The sequence below is a fragment of the Saccoglossus kowalevskii genome, chromosome 11, assembly GCF_978046115.1.
Source record: "Saccoglossus kowalevskii chromosome 11, keSacKowa6.1, whole genome shotgun sequence".
In the NCBI taxonomy this organism is placed as follows: Eukaryota; Metazoa; Hemichordata; class Enteropneusta; family Harrimaniidae; genus Saccoglossus; species Saccoglossus kowalevskii.
This window is the reverse complement of record NC_140651.1, coordinates 16667894-16693972: the sequence shown is the minus strand read 5'-3', so window position 1 is coordinate 16693972 and position 26079 is coordinate 16667894. Positions and strand designations below refer to the sequence as shown.

The window sequence follows — 26079 nt, the reverse complement described above, 5'->3', positions numbered from 1 at the left end:
AACATGATTACAGCTAACCACTAACCCTTCTCAACTTGACTTTGGCAATACAGTTAGAAATATCACCAGTTAGACCTTAGTCCCAGGCGACGGGTGCGCTGACTCATAGGTGCTACCACTTTTGTATCAGATATGATTATCCATTGTTTCTATAATTTACAATTATCTAGGCTTCGATAAAATTGTATCATAATTATGAAAAACAAAATGATAACGCCCGAATATGTGATACCGGGAGTAAGAGTTACTGACAATATTTGAGTTCAAATCAGCCATTTATTCTCCAACTTGAAAACACAAATATGTAAAGCGAGTACAATGTAAACAACACGACTATGTTACGAAGTATAAACGTGTACACAGTTTTATGCATACCCTTGAATATTCACATGACTGATACTTTGTGCTGAATTTTTATTTCGCATTATCAAATTTAACAATTAACAGTCAAATTTAATGTTATCAATGTATTTACTTGAGCGACGACACTACTTTTAAACAAGTATACATTAGGTAATTTCATTTTATATCTCGGTCATCTAAAGCGCGTACTATTTTCATTCATCGATATCTCCATGCGTGTGGTAAAGATTCAAGCTTTGATCAGCCACGTCTTTTTTCACCTTTGGGTTTACACCATACACATAATGCCTGGACATATCAGGCGTGTAGAGACTGGCTTCTGGCGACCTTCCAAGAGATTCTGCCAAAGCACACGTGTAGAATGGCCGATTTCCACAACAAACACCAACAAACTGAATACCCATTTCCTTGCATGTGGATCCAAACCGTTTGATGTCTTCTCGAGAGCAGTAAAATATGTCAGTGTCGTGACTATAGAATACTGGTTTATCTACAATAAATGAATACAGCTATTAAACAAAATACACGATGCACCTGTTTATAATAATAAAACACGTGCGTATCAAAATGTGTTGATCAAGGCAATAACAATTATGTTATTCATTTTCTCATTTGCCAAAAAAGGCAAGAATGACAGTAGTCCTTACCGGTCATTGGGTCCTTGAGCATGAAGAAAGTTGGTTCTTCTTTTGTTGTCCTGTATGGTACTGGAATGGCAGCCAATGGACCCTGTAATTTAAATATATTCGCACATTAGCTGCGATGATCATCGTATCATATATAAAATTGCAAAACCGCAGCAAAATGATGACATCACGTACCAATATATGAATTTGTGAATGAAAGTAAAACGTGAAGATAAAAAAAAACGGGGACGGGTTTGTTACTAACAGAACAAGCATCTTTTATTTCTTTCATTAATGGTATGATACTGTCAGGTCCACGTCCACAGTTTAGACCAACCACCGCAGCTCCAGCACTTTTCAACTTCGCACATGCATCACTCAAGAGTACTTTATCAGCTGTAACCGCGTGTCCATTTTTGGTGGGAACCACAAACGGTGCAAGAGTCAGTACTGCAGGTAGTCCTGTAAAATGAAGTTGGTTGGAGTTAGTCTGGGTGACATGGAAAACACTTCCATAGTTTGAATAAATAAAAACAACAGTACACGGAATACAATTGGCAATTATCAGAAAATTTAATCTGGGGTAGGTAGAACAAATCAGGAGCTCAATGATATCATCCTGTGTTGAGAAACGATGTAATATTCAGTCAAATGTTTTGCACACGTTCCACAATTATAATATGTTGTTTTCTATGTAGTCCCTTATACAAAATCATTATATGCCCATTCAACGTCATTTATGTGAATTACCTTTTCCGTATTGTTTGATCGTTTCTAAAGCCAATAAAGCTTCACCATAGTATGTGTATGTTTCAGCCAAAATGAAATCAGCACCTGCTTCCACAGCCCATTCCACTTGTTCCTTTACATAAATAAATAAACAATGGTAGAATATATTGACCATTCGTATTACAAAATTTGTATAATATCATAAGTAATCAATATTAATAAGTGTATTACCCTAAACATTTCCTTTATCTGTTCAATCCTTTCAGCGTCATCTGCATTATATATGTTAGTATTGCAGAGATTTCCCGCCATCAGGGTTCCTGTTTCGTCGGCAACTTCACGTGCCATGCGTAGAGCTGATTTATTAATTTCTTCTACCAGATCTTCCTTGCCAATAACAGCTAGTTTTGCACGATGCCCATAGTACTGAAATGATATCATACTATATTAACAACATTTACTAAATAAACCCGTATAATTTGGTAGTTATGCTGGTTGATCCAACAATAACAATTAAATACATACACATAAAGTATATAAGTTTTTAATAGTTAGTACACTGAAAATAACGAGCGTACTGGTAATTCATTTTAATCTCGATATATCGGACGCAAACAATACGGCCACAGTACGATTCCTGTTAAATGCCAAAGCTTTCAAATGTATGTAATCGATATGATATGAAACAATCTCCATGGCAACAATCGATAGTGTCAATAAATGATGTTATCACATGACTATGATGCATATTTTTCACATTTTGACTTTGACGTTTAGAGTCAAATCTCACTAACATACTAACGATGGCGATATGCACGATGAACTTCATCCGTCTGTGTGTGGTCGAACATCGATTATGCAGAACAAAACCAAATCGTGCGACGGTAGCATTTTTTATCGCTACGATGACGGAATAGCAACAAATGCAAAAAAAAATGGAATATCTCTAGAGGTGGCTGATGGTTCAAATGTGCCTTCTCCGACCACGTAGAAATCACGTTTAATTTGCACAAATTGACATATGCTTCGTAAGCGAAGTTCCGTAAAGTCACAATTTCTCCGACGCTATGATGTTTGGAGTTGGTTTCAAGTGATAAAAAGGTTACTACCTAATTTCACTTATTCGTAATGTTGATTGATACCGGTACCGACAAGGAATCACCTTCATTTCGCGTCATAATACTACTTTCCGATGCCATTCTTGTCAACGAGCCTCAACGACAATTGATACCATGTGATGACCTCATAATAGACGTTTTAACGAATACCTTACCGTAAACGCTAAAACTACGTCACTTCCGGCACGAACAAAAGTTCTGTAGCTGTTCTTCACCAGTTCGGGATGCTCTTTCACAATCATTGGAACACCAGGTCCTAACTGAAGATATCCTTCTCTTTCAAAATAAAAACTATAACCTTCAGCACAAATGATGAATTCTCCATCATGTAAGCGTTGGAGTAATCCTGAAACAAAAAGAAACAGATAAAAGCATCTTAGAACGGAGATAATGAGTGAAGTCACATTTTTGACTGCATTTATGACATACAATAAAGCTCTAGCCGTTGCACAATAATTATTTTAATATCATGTATACAAACTGAACCGTCCGCTCAATAGCATTTTACATTTTATAAAATTATATAAAATTACTTCTTAGTTAGTAAAATCTATGCTCCGCAGTTGGAATAACGGATAAACCAAACGGGCATCATGCTAATACGGTCACACGACAACGAACTATCTCAATAAACCTTACTGACGGTTGAATGTAATATTGCAAATAAATGGCTTTGCGTTTTGAAAGATCTACCATCCACTACCAAAGGCAGCGCTATTTTCTCGCGTACTTTTTGGCGAACAGTAAACCAAACAAGCAATTTAAATGTTCTCCCTTTAAAACATGCATTTGCTATATAATACTGGTTTCAAAATGTGAAATTTGTTAATTAAATCAGTATTTGAAACAAATATTCCCACAATTCACGCCGTCGTTGAATAATTGGCATACATGCGTACAGTGAAAAACGGTCGACTTACCTTTGGTCTTCGTCGACATACTTGTCGAATTTCGTTATGTATTAGTACTCAGGTATATCTGTACACAAATGTACTACAGCATTAGCGTCACCCAGAAAGAAGTTGTAGGTCTTTTACGATATTTATTTTTTATCTAATGAATCAACGCATTTGACACTATTGTCCGATGAAAACATTTGCTCCAAGAAAAAAAATTCTGTAGTTTTACCTTCCGATCAATTTTATAATAAATTGCAACGGAACTCTAACAGTAGTAAACTAACCTGTTGGTGATTTCGAAGTTGAAATGTTGTGCTTGTTGGTACCTTTGCAAACTGACCCAGAAACTCGGTGACTGACAGCTTAGTGAGGTTGTTCAAGTGGTAAAGGTGACAACAAGGACAGCAAAATCAGATATGGACTGGTATCATTTACATTAATAACAAATGTGCCACCATCATATAGCCTCATACATGGCCCTTGGTGTTATCTGCAGCTTATTAATTACGCATGTTGGAAATAGGACTCCCTAGAATAGGGATACGCCAGAGATGTAAGCTCGTATTGCTTATACAGTAGTTAAATTGTTGCATGTCACCTGTATTATGTAAGGGCAAAAGCCCTGAACGTCCAGGTCACCCGGATTGAACTTAGATAAGGCAAAACACATTAACGACTCTCTGTATAGATTATTTGCAACATATATATTTTGAAATGACTTACAAACGTGTATTCTTCTTGCAATACAGCGCTGAAATCGTAGCAGGATAAAGCCAAGATAATGTAAATACTTAAATAATAAATTTTGTTTACGGCTCAGAGTGCAAATGAACCTGCATCTATCTATATATACTGTCGACAGTTCTCATGCCTAATTTGTTAGTGTACTAAATCGGCAAACGCCGAAGTCGTTTTCAGGAAATGCAACAGGCTTTTCAGCGAAGGTATTAGGTCTTCGTTCAGACCTTCGGCGTTTGCCGATTTAGTACACTAACAAATTAGGTCTGGGGACGACAGTCTACCAGAGGCGGCGGCACGACATTTTGCATGAGGGGCGAGATCTGAAATGTAGACCCTCTGAAACGCTATTTCCGTATTTTGAGGGACCAATTTTGATTTGGGGCGACCGCCCAAGAGTTATATTTATTTGTCTAAGAGATGCATACAATAACGGTTATAGAAACAGTATACAGTAGCATAGTAAGGAGCATTCAGGTACAAATGTATCCACCTTCATTTGTCACTGAAGACGAAGCTAAAATAGAATTAAATGTGGTCAATTTCACCGAGTGTGTGGTATAATTTTAGACTATCGTCAGCAACATCTCTCTTCACTTTAGCATCAGTACCGTAGACATAATGCTTAGACATATCCAGTGAGTACTGGCTAGCCGGTGGTGTGCGTGCTAACGACTCAGCCAGAGCACGTGTATAATATGCACGATTCCCACAACATAAACCTATATACTGAATCCCTAGCCGTTTACATTCTTCGCCAAACTCGTTGATGTCTTCTCGTGTACAGCTGTGGATGTCCACATCTCCAGGAAACACTTTCTTGCCTGAAATTTAAAACAGATTTACAAATATTGTGACGGCTGTTTTGAAAAAAGGGGTTAGTATTATTAATTCAATCATGTTTGATTGTTTTGGTTGGCGAGGTAGTAGTATATGTTAATTTAATATCCGTGAATGAGCAATGGGAATATTGTTTTTTGAAAACACAGTAGTGTTATAATTGTTGTAGGATTATTTGATACAAAACCACAAGTCAAAAAAAGAACTATCAATATAAATCGAATCAAACATATTTATTTCAATTATAAAAGGTGTGAATAACGCTTGTCTAGAGTTCATTGCACGAAGCTAGGAATGAATTTTTGTTCTAATTCTTTTTAAATAATTCTATCACTCAAGACCTTCCAAAATCACACCGTAAATCCCACACATGGTCCTCTCTCCCAACTGACGACTTACCACCATTCATAAACCAAAGCACGGGTATACGCAAACCAAAGTATTTACTACTGTATGATAAAAGTCAAAACTTGAAGCATGTGAATTATACTATAGCAACACGGAAACAGTGTAACTTAGAAGTAATCACATTAATACCTGTCAAAGGATCCGTCAACATGAAGAATGTAGGTTCTTCACTGGTAGTCCTGAAAGGTACGGGCAGTGCTGCAAGAGGTCCCTGAAATCGTAGAATTCGCCATGTTAACTGCAACGTAACACGACCAGCTTCGAAAGTACCACAACTACACTGACGTGTTTTGGGAATGTAAGTAAGTGTGTACAGTGGACATATATGAGTACAATGTGAAAGGGCTCTGCATACCGAAATTGAGTTTATTACGAGGATACCTTAACGTATGCACGAAGACAGTAAAGTGGGAGTATCGGCCGACGAGCAGCGGTGGCGTACTGTCTGAATGCATATTTTGAGGTATCCTCGTAATAACCTTATTATTATACATCTTTTCCTTCCCATAGATACATCATAGGAATGCCGAAATCCAAACAGTTTAAAATAGAACCAGCGAATGTTTTTGTGTGGAGTCCGGTCAAACCCTGGTGGCAGCCGTTTTTTTATTATTATTATTAGAGGACGCTTATGCGCATAATCATTCCATATTTGGAATTCGCATTTCCTAATATGGTAGGATGAAAATACCCCGTAAAATACCGCAAAACTACGGCACGCTGTAACTTATGGCGTTATTGTGACAGATATATAATGATAAATGATAATACGGCTAACAAATTGGTCAGGAATGCGTGATTCATTTGCTTTGAACGTGATATTGAAAATCGTAGCACAACCTGCATATATGCTCGGGTACGTCAAGTTCATAGCTCACCGGGCACACTTCTTTAATTTCTTTTAGCAGTGGTAGCATTGTTTTCGGACCACGCCCACAATTAAGTCCAACGACATCGGCCCCTGCTTCTTGTAGTTTCTTACACGCCTCACTCACTAGCAGTTTGTCTGCGGTGATTGCATGCCCATCCATTGTTGGAACTATGAACGGTGCCAAAGTGATCACCGATGGCAAACCTGTGTTGGAATCAATACAAATCATTTTCAGATAATTCAAACAAAAATTATGAGTAGTGAGTGAGTAACGAACAAGAAGGATGTATTACCATGTTCCCATACCTTTACCGTATGACGTAATGACCTCAAGAGCCAACATTGCCTCGCCGAAATAAGTGAATGTTTCAGCGACTATCATATCAGCACCACACTCAACGGCCCATTCTGTCTGCTCCTGTGGGGGGGGGGGTGAGTGAACATATATATTACGTAGATGATTCGCAATTTTGAAAGCGGGGGATGCAGTGGCAAAACAAACTCAAATGCTCACGTTAAAGGAACATGTCATTGTTTACTGAAATCAAATCTAGAACATAATTATATTTTGAGACTTAAAATTGAAAATAACAACGGCAAAACCAAATTGACGAAAACTAAACATTACCTTCATCATGGCCTTTATATTATCATTTCTTTCTGGGTGATCAGGATGATAAATGTTCGTATTAGACAAATCCCCTGCTACTAGTGTGTTTGTCTCATCAGCAACCTTTCTTGCTAAGTTCAGTGCAGTTTTATTCAATTTCTCTATGTCACCTTCTCTGCCAGCGAGACGTAACTTCTCACGGTGACCATAATACTACTTGTCAGTGAGAAAGAGCAATGAACGAAAACCATGTTTTAATTAGTAAATGCGCGCGTACAGGTTGAGGAGTTCAACAACACGATAGACTATTTGGCTTAGTAGTAAAAACCAGATAATTTGTTTTTAATTAAATATGTTTTATCTAGGTATGTGTAAGGATTAGAATCTATATTAATGCCATTCGTGTTGAATCACCACGGACATATATTTGAAATATAGAAAGTATTGAAATTCAACTCAAACAGCGCGTTTTCGAATATTGTCTAAAAAAAACAATTTACATTAGTTGGTCAACAATTATGTAACACTATGAAAACAAAAAAAGAACGCGATAATATTAGTTTTTGTTCGATTTGTCCGTGAACGACTTTAATTCATGGTATTTACGTGATGTGAATGTGGCGCTGTACATTGCATAATGATATTTACATAAACATTTGAATAAAAAAGTAAATTTAATATTTGCTTTAATATGTGGCTTTGAATTACCGGACATAATTTTCCAAGTTATATTTGTCGACAGTCAATACAGTGAAATTATTTCGAAATAAATGCTGCAGAAACTTAGGTGAACTTATAACACACCGTATACGATACAATGACATCACTTCCGGCGTGGACAAACTCCCTGTACGCATGCTCGACGACTTCGGGATGATCAAGAACGACCTCTGGAACACCGAGGCCAGACTTGTGATAACCAGCTCGTTCAAAATAAAAGGCATAGCCTTCTGCAGCTATAACAAATTCATTGTCTCCCAGCCTTTCCAGGAGTCCTGCAAGTTATACATATAGTTTAGAGTGTTTAATAAGAGCCATGTGAGGCAACGTTATCTCTATAGATTTCAGTATTGAACAAATGTTTATACCGTATTTCATATCTCGAGGTAGTTGCCAGCGCAACTTAGTTGATATACTTTGTACAAAGACTGTTTCTTATGTTTTTTTTCTGCGGCTAGCTTACAAACGCTATATGGCACAAGATGACTAGTCATTCCAGATAGTTGATTGAGAAACATTATTACAAAAAAATAAGGTTACCTTTTCTTTTACTTGCCATCGTGTAAGATTTGAAATCGTGCCAGTTCGACGTTTTATTTTCGTCGTGTTTATATCTACTAAACAAACATAATAGTGCAGTAACATGCGGAGTTATCTAGGGGGCGTATCACTGCGTATCTTTGCAATGATGGACCAAACGGTTTTTAAAACGTCTGAAAAAGCATACTTATGTTCACAGTCCATAATGCGCATGCGTGACAGCGATCATTAATACACGTCACTTGTCATCGACAAGGGCGATGTGACCCTGAACTCTCAAGTCATCCGATCTGTACAGGTACAACAAGCGTTTTAGAGGGCGTTGTTTTCTTTGGTCGAACAATATAGCAACTGTTAAACAACACGCGCATATCACTAAGCCTGGACAACTCTGACACTATTCTAGACCTAAAGATTGATTCATTTCCAAAGATTGTTGAGAAAATAAGGATATCCAAAAAACATAAAGTAGACAAAATGAAATACGACATCACTCACAAGATCTATATCCGAATTGTGAATCCGTAACAGTGAGTCTGTAAATCAAAGTCAGAGGCGGCGAGAGGAAATTTTGCATGGAGGGGCGAGATCTGCTCATCATCCTTGCGCCGAAGGCGCGACCTTACTACGAGGTCCGGGGACATGTTCCCCCTTAAAAAGTTTGAAATCTAGACTCTCTGAAACTCCATTTCCTGCATTTTGAGGGGGAAATTTTGCTGACCCAAAGGGTTTCAGTTTGATTTTGGAGGGACGACGCCCCAACATCTTTTTCGAGGCCGCCGCAACTGAAAGTTTAAGTTTTAATTGAGCCCAAGCGTGAAGATTTTATATAGTAGCACGATAATATGCAGTGAGAAAAGCAGTCTATGTTATTAATAGATAGATAAAAACAATTTGCAAATGGAGTAAACAATTTGCCTTTATCCTCGCTTTGATATTATCATTCACTCTGGGTGACCAGTGTGATAAGTATTCGTATTCGACAGATCCCTTGCTACTAGTGTGTACTTAACTGCTTAATCTTTTAATTTGGGTTCATATAACCAATCGTGATAGATACTAAATCATAGGACTCGAACTGGAACAGATGAATGACAGAAATGGGAGTAATGATCGCTGACACTGACATCGTTAATTAGGTCATTAATAAATGTCACCTGTCACCTGTCTGGGCGAGATGGCCTTGAACCTTTTGTCAACCCGGGTCAAAAAGCAAATATTAAAGCCGAGTCAAACTGTTACATGGGCGTTAAATTACATGTAATACAGAGTGACGCTTGTGCAGTAAAGTGCCTGTAAAATGACAGCCTATACATTTTTAGTGTTAGTTTTAGTTTTCTGCTCTGACATGGACATTTGTAAACAAAATTAAAATTAAATTATAAATCATATTTTAATAAAATTAAAAAAAAAAAACGAATCGTAGCCACACCCTCTTTCTGTCGCAGTCCACTGTTTTCGGCTTTCCGACTTCTTCCAATACGAAACTAAGCCATCAAACGTCAGATAAAGGGGAGGCCATGCACTGAATACAGTAAACACTCGTAGTATATCTTCACGAAATGAACAAATCTATGAGAGATCTGCCCAAGGTATATATATTAAAAGAATAAGGCTTGTAGTTTTCAAGAAGAAGTAGAAAAAGTAAAAAGTTGACGCTAAAAATGGGAGAAATTTACACGTTTGAACAGGTCGTGCTTAGCTGTTTCTCAATACCGTATGTTAACTCCGTTGTCAGCTAAAATAATAACACGTCTATCCCAAAAACTGTTTCATATTTTTTTCCCAATTATAACCTTGTACAACAATAAATCAATCTATTTACAAAGTATCAACAATTTCCGAGAATTGTCATAAAATTATATTGATCAACACTAACATACACAAGTAACAATTGGTTTCACATATGCAAATTAACATACACAAGTTACATACGTATTTCACATATGCAAATCAACATACACAAGTTACATACGTATTTCACATATGCAAATTAACATACACAAGTTATATGCGTATTTCACATATGCAAATTATCTGAATGACTTATACAACTACCCATTTTATAATCATTTGACATGAATATGAGTAGTTCAACTATCCAATCAGGACAACACGCGGTGATGTTTGCATACATATTTAGACATCAATGCAACCAACCGATGAATTTCCAAGGGTCACAATATTTCATAAACTGCAGTCGATGCATCTGACAAGAACAAATTATTTATGTTTTCAGCAAAGTAAGTTTGTCCCTCGCTCGTTTCCATAATTAGCATGATTTAAAGTATTTCTTTTTTTTTTCTTTTGTTATATTTTCCTTCCCCTTTTTTGGTCAAATAAGAGCTCTAGAGAACTGGTAAAAATCATTTTGACGACGTCTAGTATTCCACACAATTTATAATTACGACAAGTATAGACCGAGTATTATATGTTTGCGTACTTTATTCAAAGAAATGACAGAGTTTTATTTTTAACTTATGCATATTTTGAACTATGTAGTAAATAACATTCTAATAATACAAACGATAAGAACACGCCAAATTTACGCGTGAGTTGGTGTTCCAAATAGAATTTGATAAAATGTATTAACATGAATACAAAGAAATCATCTTTCTATTTATTTGCTATTATTGAGTGCACGTGCTCCTTGTTATTTTTATCTACTTTGTCATCTGTTCCAAAGACACAGTGCAACGACATATCTGCTCTATAACGGCTTGCAGGAACTGTGCGTCCAAGGGTTTCTGCTAACGTACGAGTTTGACAAGCCAGGTTACCGCAGCACAGCCCAACGTACTTGATGTTCAACTCTTTGCACTTCTCGCCGAACTGAGCGATGTCCTTTCGTGAACATGATACTACTTCCAAATCGAGGGGAAATAATCGCTCACCTGCATTATGAAAAGAATAAAACAAAAACGCTTCATTTGAATACCCGGATGGAAAATCACCAAGAAACTGTTGTGTATGTGGAACGATCCAATCTTATCTTTCGGATTTTTCCCACAGTCACTTTACTCTATGAACAAATATACTTAAACCATTCAAGTTTATTTAACATCATTCACAATGCGTCTCTTCATTGGTTTCACTTGAGATGCCACTACAACCACTGTGTTCCAATCAAACACTTGCTCCCGCATACAAATATAAGGTCACGCCGATGGCAAATGATATTCTAAAGCGCCGATGAAAACATTTCAACACAATGATTGTGCAAACTGTATATTGTATTATAATGCTTACCGTTCTGAGGATCGGTCAATTGCATGAACGATGGTTCTTTCTCTGTTGTTCTGTACGGCAATGGCAACGCACACATTGGACCCTGTGATGATAAAATAATTGCAATACAATATGTAATTGGGTTACTTCAAAGGTGAGTGGTGTATGGTTCCCGTATTCATGTTAGTCCTAAAATAATATTCATAACTACCGCAGTACTACGTATGTGTTACAAAAAACTCTTAGCAATAATAAATTCGTGTTAGATTGAATACGAGCTGTTCCTCGAGAGCGCGGGGCATATGCGCGCCATACAACGAACCATTAAAGCGGGGTGTCGTCATCTGCGCATGCGTCAGATGGATATAGCGTGTCATTGTTTACAAACAAGCGTCTACCCATGAGCCTTTGCGTTTTTAGCGTGTGTTGTTATCGTCGCTTGGGACTCAATTCCCGCGCGTGCGCAGGTGACGACCCTACCGCTTTAATTAAATGAATGAAACTTTTACTGAAATTGCGTTTATTTCAGATCACGAACACGACTATACAATCTTAAAAACATAACCACAGGTTTTAACGCGCTTTCCTCAAGCAGGCCTCCGTCGAAGCTCAAAAGTGTGACGTCAGTCTGTAGTCGGGAATTCAATGTTTTCACTCTATATCGGTCATGGTCAACATATGAATATACCCGCGGCGCGACAGACTGCGTACAATTTCTAGAAGTCTCGCCCTCATGTGCGGAGTGCTTCTGTGACGTGAATAAACGTATAGAACGCGGACGCCATTTTGACGTGACGAAAGCGCTGCGTATCTAGAGGGTCATATACCATACTTTCAATCTGAGAAAAAAAAGGTATTTTACCTGATATGTTTCTCTTATTTGCTCTAATATAGGTATCATGGTCGCTGGTCCTCGTCCACAATTAAGACCAACCACATCGGCACCAGCCTCCCGTAACTTTGTACATGCTTCTTCGTAGAGAACGTTATCGGTTGTACAATAACGTCCGCTCTCGTCTTTCACAGTAGCAACCGGAGAAAACGCAATAACCTTTGGTAAATCTGAAATACAGACGAAAACCGCCTGCGTCAATGCTGTCTAAAATCAATCAAAGCACTTGTTTTCTCACAGGCATACATGCATATGCCATCGAAAAATAATCGAAATAATTACAAAAATGACGTAATTTGAGTATTGTGGAATGCTTATTGTAATATCTGTAACTGATTCATAAGTAGACTAAGTTCTCTGTCCACGATTTGCGAATGTTTGCTGAACAGCATTAAGGTAGAACCTTAATTTTAATAAACATAATTTTTGACAAAATTGGTCATAAATCGCATGACAATGTTCATTAGTTTATTATGTACAATCATAAAGCTAATATCTTATATGCATGGTACAATGAAATAGCATTATTGTGTGTGTCACAGTTAAGTTTTTTAAGAAACGTGTCCTAATATTTCTTGAAAATCGCCATTTTAGAACAATTCTATAGAACACAAAGTTAAAGAAAAAATGCATTTTTTGACACTTTTTAAAACCCAGATTTTTTAAATAATTTACAACAACAAAAAGTACTCCATCATATTGCGTAATATCTCTGCCATAGAAACCTATGGTAGAAGTGATATAATACTGTCAAAATGGTGACTATCCACTAAAATATGACTATCAATTTCTCGTAAATAAGGCTGGTGACCCCAACTTTTTTCAAGTCAATATACTTATATTGCCTTGAAGTACAGATTATTGCAAAATGAATAAATTCTGTTTGTTTTTTTAGTTTATGAGTAGGCTTCTACCTTAAAGCAACCTATCCATATTGATTATATACACACCTTTCGCACATTCGTTCATTGCTTCAAGTGCAATCACTGCTTCCCCAAAGTGTACAAATGTTTCTGCAACCATATAATCGGCACCACCATCGACTGCCCATTCTATTTGCTCCTAAATATATATTCGAAATGAGAAATATTGTCGTGTTAAATTTCATAATTTGTATTTGCGCATTAATAAATCATATCTCAATATTAAGACGACCACGGTTACTGTAGCACGAGACTCGCGCGGGTATTGAGTCCCAAGCGATGATAACAACACACGCTAAGAACGCAAAGGCGCATGGGTAGACGCTTGTTTGTAAACAATGACACGCTATGGCCACCTGACGCATGCGTAGGTGACGATTCCCCCGCTTTAATATACGGTTAGCAATGTGCACATTTCTGTACTAAAAACGTTTGCATACGTCTGAGTGATTACCTTGCATTATGCAAATATAACTGTTCAAATATTCAAAGTGCCCTAGGTACAATATTTGTTACTTGTGTGTGTGTTTTTTTTTTTTACAAATCTTTGTTAAAATGTAAACAAATAAGGAATATATTATGTGGCTTGAATTCGTGAATGGTGACAAAGATTAAAGCGGGGGAGTCGTCACCTGCGCATGCGTCAGATGGCCATAGCGTGTCATTGTTTACAAACAAGCGTCTACCCATGCGCCTTTGCGTATTCAGCGTGTGTTCTTATCATTGCTTGGGACTTAATTACTGCGCGTGCGCAGATGACGACCCTCCCGCTTTAACTTTAGAGTTCTTACAATAATACGAAGATAATTACACAAAGTGTTGATCTAACAATTGAAACATTATCTTTTGTTCGTCGCCGAGCTGATTTTCGTCATCTGCGAGTAGTGTATTTCTATTTATGTAATAAATAAAATGCAAACATTAGTACCTTGAACATGTCCTTAATGATCGAGTTTTTCTCCTTAGTATTTTCCGCTGTATATAAATTGGTATTACATATATTTCCCGCCATTAGTGTCCCTGTTTCATCAGCAACTTCACGTGCCATGCGCAGAGCATCCTTGTTCATCTTTAGTATATCCTTCTCCCGTCCAATCAACCGCATCTTCTCGCGATTAACGTAATACTACAAAGAAGGTTGCAAGAAAGGAAGGTTTTATTTATCGCAATACATAACACACATTTCAAATGTCCATTTTCAAATGTTACTTTTATGATAATAACGTTATCCCAGGACATAACGTTCGCTGGTTCCCGGTGTCCTTTGCGAATGGCCAGTAGCACGCAGGTAACTAGTAATCGCCATATTGTTCCGTTTGGTCCGGTTTTCCGGCCGGAAAGAACGTGACTGAGTGACGTAATTTGAAATCATTCCAAGTTCCGTTCTGCGAAAACGTGTATGTTAATACTACAATAAAGCCATGCTCATACATTCTGCCTGCTTAGACTTACATATTTGAGATGTTTCTGATATTCCTCGCTGTTTCTGTGCAAATTTACAACAAAAGAAACACTTTTTTTTATTCACCCAACTTTCGAAAGTAAAAGGAAACCCCTGAACGACCACGAGCGTAAGCGCTGACGTCAGGTAACCAAGGGAAATAGAACAAGCAACGAGAAAGTGATGGACCAATCGGAATGCCGGATTCGTTATTAATTACCGGCCTCTTGTGACTTGGTACGCCATGCCACTTGAGGCGGCAACCAGCCAAGACATAACGCTGCTGCTGGTGGATCGTATTTACAATATTACGCGCATGCGTGCAATACAATTTAAAACATATGCGTGAACCAAGTAGTGTGCTCGGGCGACTCTCCATAACAGGTAATAAATGTATTGATAAATGTCACGCTAACATCATTCTAAGTTGTTACTCACCGTGAAAGCAAGAACTACATCACTACCAGCGTGAACAAATTCCTGGTAGGCATTTCTGACCAATTCTGGGTGTTCCAAAATAACTTCTGGAACAAATGGACCGGCTTTGAGATAGCCCCTTCTCTCGAAATGGAAGATATATCCTTCCGCCACTATAACTGTTTCGTCATCTTGTAGCCTTTCAAGCAGCCCTGTGAACACAGACGTTACACTGCAGTAGATTGAACTAATACACAGGACGAAGATGGTGTGCCAGAATCAGTGTCACTTAAAGCGCAGAAAAATCATCGAATCAAATATGAGAAGTTATTCGTGTTAATATAATCCAGCTGATTTTGTGCAACGGTGAAATTCAGATAGTATAATTCAAATTCTACAAAGACGTCTTGTAACATTACATGATATAACGCCATTCAATGACACTGTTTTATCCACGATCTGTTTTGTTTTGTTTGTTGTATTTAAAAAAAATGGAATGGTTGAAGACTACTGTGTGTGACTGGCTGGTAAAATTAATATGTGTTCCGCTAAATGTAAAAAAAAATGTTTTTTTGTTGTTGTTTTTTTACACGATATATGTCTTTCGCTCAATGCAAGGTTTCAAGTTAATCTGTATGATCTCCTACCAGAAATGAAATCCTAAAATCGCCCTGCTGGTTCTCATGATCTGTCCAGAGGACAGTTTCCCCGTGTATATTGATGGAAATAACAAAGTTAAAATGAAATTATATATTTTTTGTTTCTCACCAATCAAGACTCTAATATAAGACTATTTAATAATAAATGTATTTAAATAAATGTCTGGTAATGATTTGTTTTTGTATATGTTGTTTTGTTTAGTGATTTATGTCAAACAAAAAGTCCAATAGTCTAATACACCGATTAGTGCATAATTATATATAATAAATTAGCGTAATTATGTCTTCAAAATCCGATGGAGTGACGTAATCTTTGGTCAGTAGGTCATCACTGCTCACCCACGCGCATATGCATTAACGATAACGTATCACGCAGTTATTTGTTTTACACTAACCTTTGACCTTATTCGACATGGCGGAATGATAATAGTGTATGTAGTCGTTCGTATATAAGTAACTGAAATATACAAATATTGCACGACATAAATAATCACACGTGTTGGTAAATCAATAGTGAAGCTGAGCAGCAATGACATGCAGGTGCACATAGATACTAAAGGGCGGAACTTCTGGTAGACTTAGTTCACGTGATAACAATCCCGTGTGTGCAACTTGAATACGGTCAGAGGAAACTTGGAACGAATAATGCAACATTATATACATATATACGTATGCCTGGTTACAAACTGTTCGAATCGAGAGTGAAATTAACACCATATTTTTTTTATTTGTCTACACCGTCCGCTGAACAGTACTTAAAATAACACCGCGGGTTCCAGGTGGGCCACACAAGTCCTTGTTCAACAGTATATTCCGGAATACACGATATGTACATAGTGTCTCAGACAAATTCGCACGTCAGAATCGTCGTTGTCTACATGTGACAAGACAACTTATAGAACATTAAGCTGCACGACATGTATAGGTACATAATTCAGGAAGAGATACCTTACCTCTCGTAGTTTCTCGCTTGAATACCTGGACGTAACTGATGACCTTGCGGCGTTTTTGTGAGTGACGTGTTCTATATACGCACAATGGAGGTCATAAATTCACCCAATTATGGATTGCATGCTCCGAGGTCGCGTTTACCTGAATTAAGTTTATGTTCTGACAGACATGACACGTTGGTCAGTGTGCCATCTAGCGACCAGGATGGGAAATGCTGATTAAGTGAACATACGCTCCTATTATTTCCTTCAAAGGGAAAGAAATTCTGTGTAGTTCACCAATGTGTTTATAATTTGACAAATTCATTTAGTAGTGTTAATAAACAATACAGTCCCGCGATCTAAATAGTTTAAGTAAATATATCATAAAGTAAAAGTAAATATATCATAAAGTAAAAGTAAATATATCATAAAGGAAAAGTAAATATATCATAAAGACAATGGTACTTTAGACAAATTTTATATTTAATTTGTAAATATTATACTACTGTGATTTATTATGAATTAATTCCAAACAGGTTGATCAACTCTGGGAGGCCGTTTTTTTTTCCGGTAGTCCCATATCGACGATTTTATAATAGTCATCTAAGATGTGCCAGCCCAGTTGTTTACATTCAGAAACTTATAAACAGTTTGTTTTACATACAATACAGTACACGGTACACAACGTGTCTGGAAGTAAAATATATATCGGTGATGGCGCGAAGTAAACACACATACATACAGTTCAAATTAAATCATGAAAACAAATCATGTTTTTGTGTGTTTTATTCAAAGAAATCATTTTAAACAGTTTAATATTTGCACTTTGCCGTAAAATATTATTATGGTTTCTAGAAATACAGATGATATGAACACAAGTGAGTGGATTTATAGGCGTGAGAATTAAATATACATTCTAATTGCATAAGTTTATCTATTTATCGTTTACTATTACAGAGTGTACTTGCTCCCTGTGGTCTTTATCCACCTTATCATCAGTACCGAAGATACAGTGCAACGACATATCAGCTCTATAACGGCTTGCAGGAACTGTGCGTCCAAATGTTTCTGCCAGCGTACGAGTTTGACAAGCCAGGTTACCGCAGCACAAACCAACGTACTTGATGTTCAGCTCTTTGCACTTCTCACCGAACTGAGCGATGTCCTTTCGTGAACATGATGCTACTTCTAAATCGAGGGGAAATAATCGCTCACCTGGAATATGGAAAAACAAATGCTTCACGTAAAATTATCGGAATGTCGAATGACCCAGTCTTATTCCGTTTTCGACATTATGAAATTCTTTTGTTTTTATGCAGAAAAATACAGTATCTTTACCAACTGAATCATATCTATTAAACTTATTGTTCATACATGAGTTGTTGAACACACCACATAGTTTGTAATTTTCATTCAGCTTTTTTCAATCATAATTCGAAACATATAAAAGGCAAAAATATAGAGAATATAGAGATTTTTCATTTTTCTGTAATATTATGTAATCGGTAATTATGAAAATTATTATGGGTGCATAGCGAATATATTGCGCTATGAGATATTCTTAATATAAATTTCTTAATTATCTTGTCAAAATCAGTTTTTTTTTTCAGCGTCTTTTTCTCCAAAAAAACGAAAGAATCTCACAAAGTCGAAAAGACTTTATCGAGGTGTTATACATAAATTGTGTATATAATGTTTCGTTTGATGATAACATCCAGCATGTTAATACACTTGAACATTAACAATGTAAGTCATTTAGCTACAAACAAACCCGATAACTTACTAAACTAATTTCGTCGTCGCGCTGCGCATGTGCGACATTTATATTGATAAACATTGTTTTTCCCACAATCCAATGCGCTCTTCAAATGGAAATGCAAGTATGACGTTTGACCTGGGCGCGACTTGCACTGATTACCACCGGCGCCTCCTTCGATACCTTTCAATCACCCGTAAAATTACCTAATTCAAGCTTGGAAACATCTCAGTGTGTACTCGTTGATCTGCGCAACAGTCAAAGTCGCCATCTTTGTTTATATGAGACCAATATATTAGCGCAAGCTTGGCGCGACGACTAACGCTCTTTAAAACATTCGAAAAATTAATACAGTGTTCAAAATAGAGAAAAACAAAACAAAATGTGAAATGAAGCAGAGCACCATTTTGTAGTTAACTGCTTACACTAAACAATGATGAATGGCTTAGTCACTTCAATATCCTCTTCCATTCGACCATATACGTTAACAATTTATAACAAACATAATGCAAAGTACATATATCTTTGACTATTCTAATTAAGTATTTCCAATGCATACTGTTATAGATTGGATGTATTTGAAGACTGAATACAGACAGAAAGACAAATCAATTCAGATTTTATGTGACTTTTAATACTGTTACATATCCTTGAACATATTACATTGCTCACACGTGTATAACATGCTGTGGCGCTTGGTGGGTGAGCTGTTTGCGGGGTTGACCACTGATTATAAGATTCAGAATTGAATAAATTGTTTGTTTGTTTGTTCAGGGTATTATTAAGGTGGTACTGGCTAATACTATTTTGCAAAGTCTCACCTAAAGTATATATGCGCATGCGCGATAATATTCAAATTACAACTTTGAGCTGGAGTTATCTTTATTGAGCGGAAGTCAGCCACGTTTTGTTTCCACACATTACATCAATCACAATTTTTAACGTTCGTTCACCGTGCGTCTCTTCATTGATTTTATTTGAGATGCCGCTGTTACCAAGTGCGTTACCAAACAAACATCTCGCTCCCGCATAAAAATATAAAGTCACACCGATAGGCCATTGTTATTCTAAAGCGACGATGAACAAAATTCAACACAGTGATTGTGCAAACTGTATGTTGTATTACATGTATAATGCTTACCGTTCTGAGGGTCTGACAATTGCATGAACGATGGTTCTTTCTCTGTTGTTCTGTACGGCAATGGCAAAGCACACATTGGACCCTGTGATGATAAAATAATTGCAATACAATACGTAATTGGGTTACTTCAAAGGTGAGTGGTGTATGGTTCCCGTATTCATGTTGGTCCTAAAATAATATTCATAACTACCGCAGTACTACGTATGTGTTACAAAAAACTCTTAGCAATAATAAATTCGTGTTAGATTGAATACGAGCTGTTCCTCGAGAGCGCGGGACATATGCGCGCCATACAACGAACCATTAAAGCGGGTGTCGTCATCTGCGCATGCGTCAGATGGACATAGCGTGTCATTGTTTACAAACAAGCGTCTACCCATTAGTATGTGCACGGACGTACGTCCATGGTATGTGTTACAAAAAACTCTTAGCAATAATAAATTCGTGTTAGATTGTATACGAGCTGTTCCTCAAAAGCGCAGGACATATGCGCCATACATCGCCAGTATCGTACGTTAGATTGTACTCAAATCATGTTTCCAAAGAGTCATTGAATGAACGTCAATAACAGTTTACACTGTACGTGATATTGTGTATCTGTCTGGCCACAGTCACTCTACTAGGAGTGGCTGGCTTTATCGGTCGTAAACATAAACAAAAGAGACGCTGCAGAGGGCGTACAATCAACACTATCCATTGCTATAAATTGTGCCCTCTTGTGATGAACTGTGTCTGTGACGTAAAAGAGTGTAAATCACACTTGCATTCATCGTCCGAATCGCACAGTTTCGCTAAAGCTGGCTATTTATAACCGGCCCACGCTGGCACCACCAATCAGAGTTCATAAATGTGAAGATCGGGGAGCTCATCATAGATTAAAACAATGGCGGCGTCCCGGAGCGGCGTGTAGGCTTTACGCTGACTCGGATTCACCCGGAGTCAAGAACAGAAAGTCTACATATTCGTTTCCAAGATTTCATATTCCAACGTGTAAAATTGTAATATAAAGTGAATGAGGACGATGGAATGTCTAAATATTTGTGCAAACTGTGTTTTAGTAAACTGACAAAAATGTCGATACTGATAACAATATCGACTTGCCCTATTCGGTCTTCGTTGCAACAGTCGAGAGACTGTTTTTAAAAAAACACGTCATTTTCCTCGGATACAGCAATAAGCGCTTTCTTTTGATGATCAGTAAGATCGTTCAGTGAAAAAGCTATCAACACGTTTACTAGTATTTGATTCTGCCATTTTAATTTTACCAAGTAATGTGTAGTTTCTTTCGTGAGTTCTGATTGGGTGATGCAAATTAGCCGAAGTGAATCTTATAATCGTTTGAGGGCGTGCGACATGCAGTAAATCTTGACTGGCGAAGATGACTTGCACTCCGAGTATACAAAGCCATGTTGGCACGAAGACAGCGCCTTGTCTCTAGAGGGCGCCATATAAATTAGAACACGTTTTGGTATTTACCTGATATATTTCTCTTATTTGCTCTAGTATAGGAATCATGGTCGCTGGTCCTCGTCCACAGTTAAGACCAACCACATCGGCACCAGCGTCCCGTAACTTTGTGCATGCTTCTCCGTAGGGAACGTTATCGGTTGTGCAATAACGTCCGCTCTCGTCTTTCACACTAGCAACCGGTGAAAACGCAATAACCTTTGGTAAATCTGAAATAGACGAAAAACGCATGTGTCAATGTTGTCTTTTCTCACAGACATGACATCAACAAAAACTGTTAAACCCGAAGACTGTTTCCATGAACGACGAAGGGTTGTAACAACAGTAACTGATTTGTAAATGGGAACACTGACTTTTGATAATCACAAATGAAAAAGGGGCCATGTTTTGCGGTTTGGTGCCCCAATTTACAAAAATAAAGCCGAAAATCAACCTGGATGTAGTGGTTTAATCCATTCTTTTCTGCATTAAATACAACTTGAGGGGGTAGAATATATAGATCCCGTTCATGTTAAAACATGCGCCGATTTCCGCTCCTTCAGCGGGACAGGTTGATTTCATGCTCAGTAAATCAATTAACATTGTGATCTGGGATTACAACCTATGCCGTTTTAAAGACGGGCTGTCGCATGTTATTACTCTATACAGATGCTGGTTGAAATCGATTTCAAATCTATGATGTTATATTTTCACGAGTGTGATTTTCTGTAATTAAGCTACACTATCCAAAATACATAACACGAGTGTGTAAAACAATGGAATGTATCACGCTGAAATCCCTGCCCTCGTGTCAGACGTCGATTACTCGCGTATATTCGCTTACACACCTTTCGCACATTCGTTCATTGCTTCAAGTGCAATCACTGCTTCACCGTAGTGTAGAAATGTCTCGGCAACCATGTAATCTGCACCACCATCGACTGCCCATTCGATTTGCTCCTATAAATATCCCAAATAAGTCACTCAGTAGATTATAATTTTTTTTTTTTTTTTTTCAATGCACAGAAATCATGTCCCATTACGTCCATCAGGATTTCTATCTGGTGAACATATGGTGCAGATATAGACTTTGGCTCTAAATGATTTTAGTGATCAGAATATTAAACTCACAAAATTATATCAACATTAATTCAAAATGTTTTAAATTGTCAAAGCGTGGCATATTTTAGTCAAAAGCTTTTCCACATTTGTGCGTGTTTCTTCAATTTCATTGTTTATTTTGAGACTGAATGGATTACATCATTAACATGATAATTGCTTGATTAATTGGCTTAAAGCATTATACAAAAATACGAACCTTGAACATGTCCTTAATGTTTGAGTTTTTCTCTTTAGTATTTTCCGGTGTATATAAATTGGTGTTACATATATTTCCCGCCATTAGTGTCCCTGTTTCATCAGCAACTTCACGCGCCATGCGCAGAGCATCTTTGTTCATCTTCAATATATCATTCTCCCGTCCAATCAACCGCATCTTCTCGCGATGAACGTAATACTACAGAGAGGTTCACAAGAAATGATGGGTTATACTTATCATGCACATTTACATAATATAGCTCAGAACAGTCATGTTCAATGTTACCTTCATGTTTATACAGTGACATTTTATAAATAACATTTATGGATAAGGTTTTCCTGGCAGATGGCATTTTGGGACGTAACGCTACTGATGGTAGACTTGATCGTATTCACGTAATTATGCACACGAGAGCTTATAATGTAGGTATATTTCTCCAATATATATATATATATATATCTCCAATAAATATTACAAGGATAATAATTTAATGAACTATAATTACTTTCATATTTTCACAGATACTAAGATTTAACAGACAATAATTATCGTGTCTTTGACATTTTGAAATAATTGATATTATAAAGATAAACATACACTCCAACCGTTCAGAAAAGTTGACACATTCTCATTAAAATATTATATCAGTTATAATAAAGTTATTAAAAAGAATTGGGATTTAGCCCTATTTTACGACCAAAATGGTTGCATCGGTATTACTTAATCGATTCTAAAACAAATTGTTCGTGCACAAGATGACATCATGCAATGTTTTCCAATAAATTAGTCAATATTTCATTATTTTATTATTCTCTGATCCCTGTGTTATTTCGATTTAAAAAAAAAATAACGACAAACTCGGAATCCACAGATAAAATATTTTTTCTACAATGTTGTTCACTATGCCTTGTTTACTTTCGAACGTTCTGTGACAACAGTCTCCGTCAATTTCAGTTGCTGGTAAGAATATTCTAATATTTAAATTTACTTAGTAGGGTGCCAGAAATCAGAGAACATTGACTAGTTTCAGATCAACTTTTAGCCAGAAATTCAACAAACCAAATCACGTGTTGCTCGACAGTAATCCCAAAATCAAATTTGCGTATTCCAAAGTTTCGCAGTTGCATACATAATAACGAGGTCATTCGCGGTAATGCCGGAGGTGACCCAGGGTAATACCGGAGGTAACCCAGGGTAATGCCACACGGCACCTCTGGTTGTTGCTATGAATAGCCTGTCGATTTAATCGGATATGAAAATCTTAATGTGCCCGACTTTACAAATATAATGACATCACTAACTGTATCATATATATATGCAATGTCTTCAATACATTATATACTGGACATAGCAAACGATTCTGCCTGAATCTAGATGGAACATACTCGACTTCCTTCAAAACCAAAAGGCATGACTCTTTATTATATGAAGGAAATGCATTGCTTAAAGCGGGGGAGTCGTCCCCTACGCATGCGTCAGACGGCCATGGCGTGTCATTGTTTACAAACAAGCGTCTACCCATAAGCCTTTACGTTTCAGCGTGTGTTGATATCGTCGTTTGGGACTCAATTCTCGCGCATGCGCAGGTGACAACCTTCCGCTTTAACACCAACAATATTTGTTTACTCACCGTGAAAGCAAGTACAACATCGCTACCAGCGTGAACAAATTCCTGGTAGGCATTTCTGACCAATTCTGGGTGTTCCAAAATAACTTCTGGAACAAATGGACCAGCTTTGAGATAGCCCCTTCTCTCGAAATGAAAGATGTATCCTTCTGCTACTATGACGGTTTCGTCATCTTGAAGCCTTTCCAGCAACCCTGTGAACACAGATGTACACTACAATAGATGTATTCACCTTTATTCGAGGTGTTACTTGGAACATAGTGCGGTCTCCGATTCCAATATGTAGTTTGACTGAATTTATTTATGTTAATATCAGATTTCATTGATATAAAACAATGATTTTTTAGTATAATTCAAATTGTTAAAAATCATCCAGCTGTCTATCCCGAGTGTTCGGTGTATAATATTCCAAAGTACTATCTGTCTCATTGCGGAGAGAAATTTCTGAACGAACACGAAACCGTGCGAGCGAACGTCGCAACCGTCTTACAGTCGCGCATCAGTAACGACAAACAATAACAGTTTTGTCTTGTGTGTTGTATTTAATATAGTAAAATATGAATTAATAGTTGATCCTTCAAATGGAAATAATCTTTATCCACGATCTATATCTATTAAGATTATGGACTATTCCACCTGACTATTCTATACTGTGACCAAAACATGACATAATACACAAATTACCCATATCAATTGACTATATGTTTAAAACAAGAAGAATGTTACACACAACTACTCAAACCCTAAATTATATTTTATTTAGTGAAGTGGCCATTTTCAGAAAATGTCTCATTGGCAACTTTGTAATTAGTGCAATATTATAATTAGCTATCCTAACATACGAACACATTGGTCCACTGACAGAAATGAGGAATACCATAAAGGAACATAGCTTACTCAACTGTTTTTTATTAGCCGAACGAAATACACGATGTCATTATTTATGATAGATCTCCTTCACAATGATTGGGGCAAAATTAATTTTCCAGTAATTAAGAAAAGAATTGAGTAGCACACTGCTCCACCGACGGGAATGGTGGATACCATAATGAAATATAGCTGAAGTAAATCCGTATTTCGACGCAGTAAACACTGTATTCAAAACGGTGGTTTCCCATTGGTAAGTTTCAGCTCTTTAATTCGCTATCGGCGATTGGCTCACAACCTCATGTCCAGCTGATCACGGGATTTCGCGCCCTCTTGTAGCCAGTTTTTCAAATTAAACTCATTTCGTCTATGTACGAGCATGGTATGTTGGCTAACGGCGAAGGACTTTGTATTAAACCCCCAACCATCCAAACAACCAATCAGCCAGCCAGCCAGCCAATCAAATCATCAATCGACCGACCACAGACAAGGAAGCCAATAATAAAACGATAAAGCACATTTTGCATGTACCATTGAAAATGACTGATGATTATAGTCGTAGATGGGTCATTTATAAACGCGTCAACCGCGCAATGCAGTAACGTTAGAATAGTTAGCAAGTATTTGTTTTATACTGACCTTTGACCTTATTTGGCATAGTGGGACGATATCAGTACGTGTGTTCACTCGTGTATAACTGGCTGAAATATACAAATACACAAATATAAGCGAGTCATGATATGACATACATTACTCGTCGTTAAATAGCTGCACCGAAATGAAATGAGTTTAATAAAAAAACGGATTGTAAATGATGACTCCAAGCATGTTTAACATGAAACATCAGCTATTGTATTAAGTCCTGTCCAGTCACGTTAGAGATGTGGTTCTAAAACAGTACTCGTCATATCAAAATGGCCTCCAATAAGATTTTAATCTGCTACTTGAAGAATGCAAGATGATATGAGAT

At 37.2% G+C, this 26079-nt stretch overlaps 4 protein-coding genes across 4 annotated transcripts; all 4 read right to left on the bottom strand.

Annotated features, from left to right (window-relative positions):
- Positions 1-256: 256 nt before the first annotated feature.
- Positions 257-3775, bottom strand: LOC100376443 (betaine--homocysteine S-methyltransferase 1-like). The gene is made up of 7 exons (XM_085505445.1): positions 3757-3775; positions 2992-3182; positions 1950-2144; positions 1740-1851; positions 1255-1451; positions 999-1092; positions 257-844 (listed from the first exon to the last, which is right to left on the bottom strand). The coding sequence occupies exons 1-7, from the start codon at positions 3773-3775 to the stop codon at positions 558-560; spliced, it is 1095 nt and encodes a 364-aa protein (XP_085361571.1). The 3' UTR covers positions 257-557.
- Positions 3776-4845: 1070 nt separating this feature from the next.
- On the bottom strand, positions 4846-8481 carry LOC100376292 (betaine--homocysteine S-methyltransferase 1-like). Its single transcript, XM_002740300.4, has 7 exons — positions 8463-8481; positions 8007-8197; positions 7221-7415; positions 6899-7010; positions 6600-6796; positions 5851-5932; positions 4846-5297 (listed from the first exon to the last, which is right to left on the bottom strand). Exons 1-7 carry the CDS (start codon positions 8479-8481, stop codon positions 5002-5004), a joined length of 1092 nt encoding a protein of 363 aa, XP_002740346.2. The 3' UTR covers positions 4846-5001.
- A 2408-nt stretch (positions 8482-10889) lies between these two features.
- Positions 10890-17038, bottom strand: LOC100376137 (betaine--homocysteine S-methyltransferase 1-like). Its single transcript, XM_006823527.2, has 8 exons — positions 16976-17038; positions 16418-16479; positions 15385-15575; positions 14434-14631; positions 13533-13644; positions 12553-12752; positions 11712-11793; positions 10890-11356 (listed from the first exon to the last, which is right to left on the bottom strand). Exons 2-8 carry the CDS (start codon positions 16434-16436, stop codon positions 11079-11081), a joined length of 1080 nt encoding a protein of 359 aa, XP_006823590.1. The 5' UTR covers positions 16437-16479; positions 16976-17038; the 3' UTR covers positions 10890-11078.
- A 706-nt stretch (positions 17039-17744) lies between these two features.
- On the bottom strand, positions 17745-25767 carry LOC102807376 (betaine--homocysteine S-methyltransferase 1-like). Its single transcript, XM_006823526.3, has 7 exons — positions 25749-25767; positions 24246-24436; positions 22616-22813; positions 22146-22257; positions 21328-21527; positions 19852-19933; positions 17745-18169 (listed from the first exon to the last, which is right to left on the bottom strand). The coding sequence occupies exons 1-7, from the start codon at positions 25765-25767 to the stop codon at positions 17889-17891; spliced, it is 1083 nt and encodes a 360-aa protein (XP_006823589.1). The 3' UTR covers positions 17745-17888.
- Between the last annotated feature and the right edge of the window lie 312 nt (positions 25768-26079).